General features: G+C 47.9%; 1 protein-coding gene across 1 annotated transcript in view; it reads right to left on the reverse strand.

Annotated features, from left to right (window-relative positions):
* The window catches only part of LOC105091014 (guanylate cyclase soluble subunit beta-2), a 32,919-nt gene extending 22,858 nt beyond the window's left edge, over positions 1 to 10,061 (reverse strand). Inside the window, exon 1 of the mRNA XM_010982426.3 lies at positions 9,995 to 10,061. Coding sequence (XP_010980728.3) covers positions 9,995 to 10,061 — 67 coding nt within the window. The remainder of the gene's footprint in view (positions 1 to 9,994) is intronic.
* Between the last annotated feature and the right edge of the window lie 460 nt (positions 10,062 to 10,521).

Genomic DNA, 10,521 nt, shown 5'->3' on the forward strand with positions numbered 1-10,521 from the left:
CACTTTTCTCTTCTCCCTCGCTATGCTAGTTCCGGAGGGCAGTGACCTCGCTCTACACATTTTCTCTGCTGGACACAAAGTAGGTGCTTAATCAATCCCTGGGGGTAGATTTGCGGCATGAGTGGGACTCCTGCCCCAACTGCTCCTCTGGACGAGACAGCGGGCCATTGTTTGCTTGATGGACGGGCCGTGAGTGTGTTTTAAGAATATTTGACAGTTCCTGAAACACTTGTGAATGAGTGTTATTTTACTCTGCCTGCCAAATCTTGTAAGATACGTCATCTTATCATGTTCCCCTTTGTACAGGTGAGCCCACTGAGGCTGAGAGTCACCTTTGTGAATTGACCCAAATCACCCAGAGTGGAAGAGGCTCTAACTCCAAATTGGGTGCTTTCTGTGCCACATCTCACAGCTCTGGAGCAGCGGAGAGGCAAGCGGCTCTCCCCCAAGGTGTAGGATGCTAACAGGCTTTCATTACTGACACAGGAGACAGTGCATCTATCAATGCTGGCGCCCTGATGCATCTGTGAGAGAACATTCCCATATTTTTGATGGTGTGGTGACTCCTGGGAGGTCCTGGGGGGTGGGAGAAAGTCTGGCGCACCCAGGTTGGCGGGACACCTGCCAGATTTGCAATCACCGGGATCCCTGGCTGACCCCCGTGATGCTCAGGATGGGTCTGGAATTCACAGCAAGTGGCTTTCCAGGCCTCTTGCGCTTTTCAGGGCCAATTCCTACAGGGAAGGCGAGGGATCCGAGGAGGTCTGGGCACTTTCCAGCCTCTACTTGCTTCCTTAGATGGTCTGAGCAGCAGATTTCCCACAGCTCATTGTCCACAAACAGAATACTGGGCAGATCATTGTTCTGTAAACTGAGCAGAATACAGCCCCTACTGAATTGGCCTGGTCTTATCAGAGATGAGTTATTTATCCATCCCCAAAATGTATTAGCTAGGACTTCTGGTTCCAGACAGAGCTTGTACCGGTAGGGTGGGAGGTGGTAAGGGTTTGTGTTAATTGCCTCTGTTGGGCTCACTGCTTGTGGGTCCATCCCTAGCTGGATGCAGACAGGTTTGTCTGTAACAGCAACAAGAGCCACCTGCTAAGCCCCAAGGCAGCCAAAATAATAAATTCTACTCAAGTCTTTCTCAATTTTGATGAGTCCCCGGGAGAGGGACTCCTGATCAGTGCGTGGCCAGGTGTGGAATTGTTCCTTCCTCTTTCCTCCGTCTACCCCTCCTTTCCTGCAAAACCTGCTTGTTCAAGCTCAGGAAAAAAAAAGCTGTGTTGTGGGTCCCCTAGGCTGGAGCTCTGGGCAAGTGTATCCTATTACCTGCTGGCAAAGCCTAACCCCAGAGACCTCGCCCTCCAAGGGACCTCCCTCAGGAGGACTGGGCTGTCCACAAGCCAAGCCAAGTTATAGTAAAGTTTCGCAGCCTTGCGCAGAAAGACTGTCAGCTTGACTTTTAGGTCTATAAACCTGCAGAAATCCATGAGGCTGCTTGCTCCAGAGACTGATTATTTTGTTTCTAGGCACCCAGTTCTGTTAATAAGAAAGGACACCTGGCCGAGGGGTGGACTGTTCCTTGAACGAGGATCTCAAGTCTGGGTGCGGTATTTTCCATCCATGCTGGGTTTGGGGCTTCCTCTAGGATTCGTAGCTGAGAATACTTGTCTAGCAGAGGACGAAGGTCACTTTTTAAAACCAGCACCTGGATTGTGTTGTTATATAGTTTCCCCTCAGTGAACCTGGGATTCCACGAGGTCCCTAAGTCCCAGGGGGACAGGGATATAGAAGAAATGACAAGAAAATGCAAGAGAGAACTAAACACAAGTCATAGGTGCCTAAGCATACTTTTTTGGATCATGTAAAGGAGAGTCTATAGCCTGCTTAGTACCCTGTCTTTTGTAGAGCAAAAAGGGGGGAATAAGGAAATATGCATGAACCTGCTCATTTGTGCCAAAACAAACACCAGAGACTACTGAGATGGGTTACCTCCGCAGCATTGGGAATGGGGTGGAAATGTTAGAACAACTGTGGAGTGTGTGCGTGGTGGGGGGTGGATACTTCTCTGAGCATCAGTTTTTGCACAGCTCTGATTTGGGGAATCATGTTCATGATTCACACGCTTAAAGAAAATAAGTAAGATCGAGAAGTATAGGGAAGACACTAAGATGGAATACAAACAAACAAATTAACAGAACAGTGTTTCAACAGAACAGTTCTGAATACAATAATTGCCCAGAAAAAAAATAATAACACAGTAAAATTTGAACATAATATTTAGACTCTTTCTTCTTAGGCTAAAGACAAAATGAACTTTAAACAAATATTTGACTGTAGTGAGTAGGCTTCCTTCCCACAGCCGTGTGGGTCAGCAGTGCTGAAACGCCTTTCTGAACATTCGAGGATTAAACCTGTAAATAAGTACACGGTGGGTGACGGGAACCAGGTTTCTCGCTGTGTGAGAAAGAAGAGCAGAATGAAGCCTGTGGGACAGATTAGGAAATCTACCCTAAGAAGACCACAGACCCGATCACAGTTTCAGATAGATGGGTGGACAGAAAGATGGAGAGATAGGTAAACAGACAGGTGGATGGTGTGTGTGTGTTCAGATGGCAGATTTCAGGGTTGGGGCAGGAAAATGATGAGTTTATAACATCTTGAAACATCAGAGAATAAAGAAGTGATCAAAGAATGATGGAGATGTGTCAAAAGGACACAAGGGCCAGCCTGGGGAGGGTGGGGGGCTCTCACTGGCTAAATCTTGGACAATTTGAGCATCAAAATAATGCAAGTGAAGGATTACACCCTATTTAAAAAAGTAAGAATCAAGAGTTCATATTGGGATAGATAGATAAATGGAGAAAATTCTTCCATATAGTAGAAATTCAACTAATAAATATAAAAGGATGATATGCTTAGAAAATCACCATTTGACCACCATCATAATTATTACTTCAGACGAGAATCACCAATGAGTACAGTAAGGAAGGAGGAGTTTGAGAAGCAACAAGATATACACAAAGATGGAAGTCTCTTCTTACCAGATACTCATTTCAAAGGGAAAAAATTACAGTGGAGAAACCTGGCAGGCCACCTTAACCACATCATCAACGCTAACACCAGTGATGGGACAAGTCAACATAAGATGCCTCCTCATACGATGAACTGGAAAGGACGAAACATCACTCTGCAGTCTTCCCGCAAAGAAAGCATAACCCGAATAGAAACACAAGAAGACAGCAGATAATCCTGAATTGGGGGGACATGCTACAAAATAGCTGATCAGAACTTTCCAAAGATATCAATGTTCTAAGACTCAAAGAAAGACTCAGGGACTGTTTCAGACTACAGAAAACCAAAAATATAAATAAGTTTTTTTTAAAAAGTGACAACTGACATGAGCCAGAGTTTTCTTTTGTCCTAAAGGACATCACTGGGACAACTAGAAAAATTTCAGTCAAATCTGTGGGTTAATAATAGCACCATATCAATGTTCACTTCCTGGGTTTGATAGTCGTACTGTAGTTTCAGGGAAGAGAACTTTTAGGGATAAAGAGACATCGTGTTTGTAACACACCAACAATTTAGGAAAAGATTATATGGAGAGAAGGATAGAGCCAACATGGTAAAATGTTAACATTTGGGGAATATGGAGGAAGACTCTCTGGGGATGCTTCGTACTATTCTTACAAACCTTCTGTGAGCTTGAAATTATGTCAAAGTAAAAGGTTTTTACTGACTGTCCTGAAAAGACCTTAGGAAATCTAAGAAAACCACAGAGACCGCATGTATCCACAGCCGCTGAGATACAGCGGGGTCCTGGCCTCTGTGATGGTCTGAATTTTGTTAGGGATAATCAGAGCATTATGATTGTGCTTTAAAACGTCTTCATCTTGTTAGAGACTCACGCTGGCATAGGTATGGGAGCAGTTGTGGGAAACCAGAGATGCGCTTTAAGACACTCCAGTGAAAACAAAATCAGAAAAAAGGGTGGAGGAGCCAGAGAGGTGAAGTGAGGTTGGCAGAGTATTAATAATGATTGAGGCTGGGTGAAGGGCGTGTGCGCTTCCACGTACACCTCTCTTGACTTTCGTGTGTGTGTGAAAAGATCTATTAAAAAGCATTTGTTTTTAGATAGAAGGCTTCTTTGATGGTAGGAAAATAACTGTCACCAAGTGTCTGTGCCTGGCTTCCCAGGAGAGGGGCAGAGCCTTCCGAGGAGCTTCTCAATTAGAATGAAGTAGGAACTCAAACTTCTGACTTAACAAGGTTGGCTCTTCAGGGTCAGCAGGAAAGGTTTGCCTCTTGCTGGGCGACAGCTCAAGGGACTGCAGAGACGGAGGGGGCTGTGCACGGCCAGGGGAAGACACACCTGCAAAAGGCCCGGTGAGGCCGGCAGAGCCACCGCCACCCACCCTGGGCCTTGTGGGTAAAGGGCCTGCTCGGGGCTGCACTGTCGCCAACCCCTGGCCACCCCCCTCACCCAGACACAGGCGACAAGAGCTGCTCCTCCCGGTGACCCACCTGAGGCACCCAGAAAAGCACGTCTCTTCCACAAGACAGGGAAGTGAATGCCATCCATTTTAGACACTTTTCCATTGGAAGTAGGTATTTTTCCCCTAAAGCTTTGGTACCCAAGGGAATAAGCGTCAGACCTGGAAAGAACCACTCGTCTAGATTTCTCTCCTGCTCCTGAGATCACTCCAGTCAGGCATGTGAGAGAACGGGTGGGGACATCTTTTGTGAGTAGGACACAGAGGTGTTTAAGTCAAGGGGAGGAACAGCTACCCATGCTGGTACTGTAGATTGCAAGGAGCGGGGCTGGGGTCCAGGTGCAGCAGTAAGTTTATCAGGTGCTAGAGACACAGACGCTGGGAGACAGATGCAGGCAGCTCGGGCGGGAGGCCCTCTGCTGGCAGGACGCAGCCTCACTTAAGCCTGGCACAAGATGCCTGCTTCCCAGTGAACTCTGGAACAGAGAAGTCAGCCCAACGAGGGGTCTGCTGGGTGGGCTCAGCTTTGTTGAGGACCCACTCTGTGTTGGGCACTTCACTCACGTTGTTGGACTTGATCTTTAGGATAACCATCTGAGGTAGGGGCTGCAGGTATCAGCGATGTTCCCCAATGGGGAATGTGCCCTGGGTTACACCATTAGGCTCACCCAGGTCTGTCTGATTCCAAAGCGCTTGCGGGGGATCTTGTGCCCACCCAGCCAACTGCTCCTCCAGCCCGTGGGCTGCAGTCAGGACACCTGAGTTGCATCTCCATTTTCTGGTTGTTTGCATGGCCAGGGTGGCTTATCCCACCTCAGAGGGTCACAGTAAAGATCAAATATTAAAATGCCCGATTTCAGGACTTTGTAAATTTTGCACTGTTACTCTTATTTTTAAAGAGGTAGGTGCAGAGAAGGCTTGTTGGCATTTGCTGATAGCTAACTGTTGAAATGCGTTTGACTATTGGTCTCTCAGCGAGCGAAGTCTAGACCGACACAGCTGTGCCAAATGGCTGTTGTGTGTTGTTTTGAATTTTGTCACTTCAGATCACTAATAACCCACTTACACACTAAGTAGGCACTTACTCATACACAGAACAATTCTTACGCAAGGCTCAGCCTGCCATCTGGTCCCATCCTGAATTATGCTAATTAGAAGCACAGAGCTCCGCAGGCAGAGTGGTCTGGAAAAGTCCCAACAATTGCTTAAAGGTAGAGAAACGGCATCCTGGAGCCCTCTTGGAAGGCAAAGCACTAACGAGGGGTAATGAGCAGGCTTTCCTCTTTGTCTAGGGGAGGAGTTTGTCTCAATTGACTACAGTATTTTGTTAAACAGTGAAATGTCCTTCCTGCAGCCTTCCCGCTGGCAGGGGCTTGCTCGCTCTGATCCACGGGAGATGGATGGATGGATGGATGGGTAGGTGGATGGATAGACAGACAGACAGACAGACAGACAGTTGCACAACCAGGGTACTCCCCTAGGTCTTTGGTACCTATATTGATTGATTAATCAACTGCTCAATAGATGAAAAGAGAAAGAAGCCTCCCAGCCCACGCTCCCCAGGGCCGTCCTGATTCCGAGTCCCATGCATATGTTTACACGATTCTGAATCCCAGTTGATTTGAAAACTGCGCTCACCACACTTATATACCTTTCAGGGATAGGCCAACAGATGTTATTGAGATAAACAAGAAGAAAACACCCTTCTGATTTTCAGAGCTAGACAGAGAGAAGTCACAGCGACAGACTTTGGCCTTTGTTAAAAACGGTGATGGAGGACTTGTTGCTGCCTCTGAACGTGCTGGTTGTTTTGGAACAGTGACCGCCTTAGGGGAATGTGGGATGGGACCCCTCTGCTACAGGTACTGTCACTCCGCAGTGTCCACGATCATCCGTAGTTACAAAAATGGCCCAGGTGTGATATTAGGTGTATGTAGTATTTCTGGACATCTAAAACCTTATTCAAACTCCTGGACTGGTCTGCTAGGGCTGCCTTAGCAACATATGTAGATGGGTGGGTGGCTTAAACAACAGATTTATTTTCTCACTGTTTTGGAAGATAAAAAATCCAAAACGCTCTCTGTGAGCCCCTTTGGAAAGGGCAGTGGGCAGGGGGGAGGGCAGTGGGTGGGTGGGGGCGTGCCCAGCTGTGGCTGCTGTCTGCCAACTGCCCGTGTCTTCTGTCAAAGGGTCACTGAGAAGGGAGGCTGGGCACTGGCTCTGGAAGGTGTCAGGAGATGTTGCTGTTCTTGGAGCCCAAATTCAAGAAGCTGAAGGATCAGATGAATGTTTCACTCCCTGCACCTCATTTCCAGTCTCAGAAGCAATCTTACCGGGTTCTCTTAGGAGATGCAGGTGGCAAGTGAGCTAACACATCTGGTTGGAAGTTAATGACCAGTTGGGGTCCCGGACTCCACCTCACTCCAATCACCATCATCTTGCCAGCCCTCGTCAGCACTTCTGGCCCCTGCTTGGCTCAGACGGCCTGACGAGCCGCTGAGCAGCAGGTGAGAGCGGTTGGCGGGGGCAGCTCTCCTCATCACACACCGGCAGCAACCTAGGCCCCAGCGACTCCCCTCCAGGCTCTGCAGATACTTCTGGCTTCTCCCAGATGCAGATGCACAAAAGGTTGTCTGCATCCAGGAGATGACCAGAGATGTGAGAAGAGACGCAGCTGTCAGTCAGATTGCCATGTAAAAATCAAGGGGAAAACCCTCTTTTCCATTGGCTCCAGATGCATGAGGTTAACGCTGGCACATTTATTTTTGAATCAGACAATTCTTCTGAGAGTCAAAGGAAAGGGAAATAAACACACTGCCTCACCTGACACAAGCACATTACATGTCACGGCCACATCCCAGAGAAGCCACCTGTCCCTGTGGGCTTAAGGTTCGCCAGCTGCCTGGGTGTGTTCTCAAGCACACCTGCCGGGCTGGTTATGCTGTGTCTGGTGGGGCCAGCTTTAGCCTCAAAAGAGTTCCCAGGGACCGCAGGCCAATTTGCTGGGCCCTCAGAAGCACCATGAAACAAGCTGGAAACCACACCCTGCCTCCTGATCCTCTGGGGGCTGCACAGGAACCAGCTTGAAGGCCCTGAGCTCCCAGGCCTCGCCTACATTTCCAACAAATCTGCCCCAATGTCTCAGGTGCCAGGCAAGGACGCTGATGCTGTGTGCACTTGCGATAAATCCCTAAATGCTATCTCATCACGACCCACAGCCACGCTGTGAAGGATGGGCAAGGAAGCCTCAACTGGCACTGAAGGAGGGGTGTTACCAACGAGCCTGGAAGTGCTTCCTCTGCTTCCTGCATGCAGCCCCCAACCCTCCTTCCCCTCCAGGCCCCAGCTCATCGTGTGCTCAGTGCAGGTGAGAAGGAAGGATAAGGAAAGGACAGTGTACTGGGATGAATAGTGTCCCCCCCAAATCTATGTCCTTCTTTAGAACCTGCGGATGTCACCTTCTTTAGAAATGAGGTCTTTGCAGACATAACTAGTTAAATGAAGATGAGGCCAGGCTGGATTAGGGTGGGCCCCAGATCCAGTGGTAGGTCCTTTATAAGAAGGCGCTATGAGGACAGACAGGGAGGAAAGCCACCTCTGTAGATGGAGGCAGAGATTGGAGTGATGTGCCTATGAGCCAAAAATTGCTAGCAACCAACAGAAGCTGGGAGGGAGGCATGGGGCCGGTTCTCCCCCAGGGGCCTCCAGAAGGAATCAACCCTGCCGACACCTTGATTTTGGACTTCTGGCCTCCACAACTATGAGAGAACAAATTTCTGTTGTTTGACACTTCCCCAATCTGTGGTACTTTGTTATGGCAGCCCTAGGAAATTAATACAGAGGGGAAAAGGGAGGACATGTTTTTTGAGGCCTTGTTGTAAGCCAGACACCACATTTAGTGCATTGATGTACATGATCTCATTTAATCCTCAAAACAACTCCGAGGGGTAGATCTTATCACTGTTCTCACTTGAACAATGAGAAAGCTGTGACTGAGTAAGCTGCCCTGGATCATTAAACTAGAAAGAGATAGAGCCAACTCCTCCCTTTGTCCTGTTCCTCTGCCCCCAGAGCAAGGGGAGTAAGCAAGTTCACATAATAAACCATCCTCTGCTAACATATCCATGGGAGAAATGTGTAGTTGCACATTGTAAGTAGGGCCATCCACACATGGTCCCCCAAGATGACCCTGTCAGTGGCATTTTAATGTTCAGGCAAATGGGAAGATGTCCCATGGCTGAGCAGATGGGGGAGAAGGGGCCTCAGCACCCCACAAAACACACCATGTCCATTTCCAGATAACTACGATAGGATTCTCAATGCCGTTCCTCCTGACACTCAGAAGTCATTGTGATGATCTGTTTCCAAGATATTACAACATCAATCAAAGCCAACACCAAGGCTGAATATGACAGTGGTGATGTGGATGATGAAACTCAGCGTTGCTCACAAGGTTTGTCTGTAAGAAGCCTAAGGTTACTGAAACAGAAAGGATGGATTACCAGGTTAGGGTGGGCCTGAAATCCAACGTGACTGCAGCCCTTATGGTGAGAGGGACATTTGGACATACAGCCAGACACACAGGGGAGAGGGGGCCACATGCAGATGGAAGCAGACATTGGAGTTATGCTGTCACAAGGGACGCTTGGGGTCACCAGAACCCAGAGGAGGAAGGACCCTTTTCTAGAGCCTTCAGAGGGCGCCAGTCACCTGCTGGCAATTTGACTTCAGACTTCCGGCCCCTGAGCTATGGTAGAACAAAGTGCTATTGTTTAAGCCACCCAGCACGTACTACAGTTAATCTTCATTATTTGCAGATTCTGTATTTGCAAATTTACATGCTCCAAAAAGTGTGTTTGTCACCCTCTAGATCAACACTCACAGAGCTTTCGCGGTCATGCATGGACATGTACAGAGCAGGGACAAAGTGCAGTCACCCAACAAGCATGTTTCCAGCTAAGGCTGAGCAGGGCAATGCTCTGCATTCTGGTTTCGGTTCTCAGACTATAAACAAGTGTCCTTTCAGCAGCCTATTTAGTGCACATTTTTGCATTTTTGTACTTTTTGTTGGTGGTTCTGCATTTAAAATGCCCCCAAACACAGTGCTGAAGTGCTGTCTAGTGTTCCCAAGCACAAGGAAGTTGTGATGTGCCTTACAGAAAAATACCTGCATTAGAAAAACACATGCATTCTGGTATGAGTTACAGTGCTGTTGGCTGTGAGTTCAAGGGTAATGAATCAACAATACATATGAAATAAGATGTCTTAAAAAAGAAACACATACAACATATGTTTTATTAGTTATGAAAATAGAAATGTTGTGGCCAGAGGATCTCAGGAAACTAACCCTGTATTTCCTCAAAGAACAATGGCTTGGTATTTGCTAACTCGGGGTGTGCAGAGACTTGATAGACCAGGACTACCACAAGTGATGAGAATTGACTGTGCTTTGCTATGGCAGCCCCAGGAGACCAAAAAGCCCTCTTCAGACTTACCCAGAACCTTGCAGGCCTCTTGGATGAGCTTGATGGTAATGGTGTCTTCATACACTGTGTAAGTCATGAAGGCATCTTGCACTTCTGCAGAAGTTCTGAAAGATAAATCAAGGTGCAATGAAAACCCAGCAACGGGAGCTTTGCCCTAGGAGTATATCCACCAACCCAGCAAGCTAGAACAAGAACACTCTGGGAAGCACTGGAGTGTTTGGGTGTCAGGTCTCCAAAGAAGCCTTCCCTGGACCTCATTTTGAGCCAAGAGCTCCCCTCTCAAGTACCCACAGAAGGCTGTGTGTTTCCCCAACTTATTAAGATTATTGGCTTCACCCTCTAGACTGGGTTCCTTGAGGTGACTTATTGTGACTTATCTTTGAAGCCCCTGCAGATGACACTGTGCTCAGCACGTGTTAAGAACCGAATACGTGGTGGTGAACTTGAAACTCAGTGGTCGTGGAGCCTCGTTCTCTGAAGCAGGTAGAGCAGCTGCTGGAGAACCTCACTGTTTTGCAGTGTGATTGGCTGTGTTG

Source organism: Camelus dromedarius, chromosome 13 (genome assembly GCF_036321535.1).
Source record: "Camelus dromedarius isolate mCamDro1 chromosome 13, mCamDro1.pat, whole genome shotgun sequence".
Classification (NCBI taxonomy): domain Eukaryota; kingdom Metazoa; phylum Chordata; class Mammalia; order Artiodactyla; family Camelidae; genus Camelus; species Camelus dromedarius.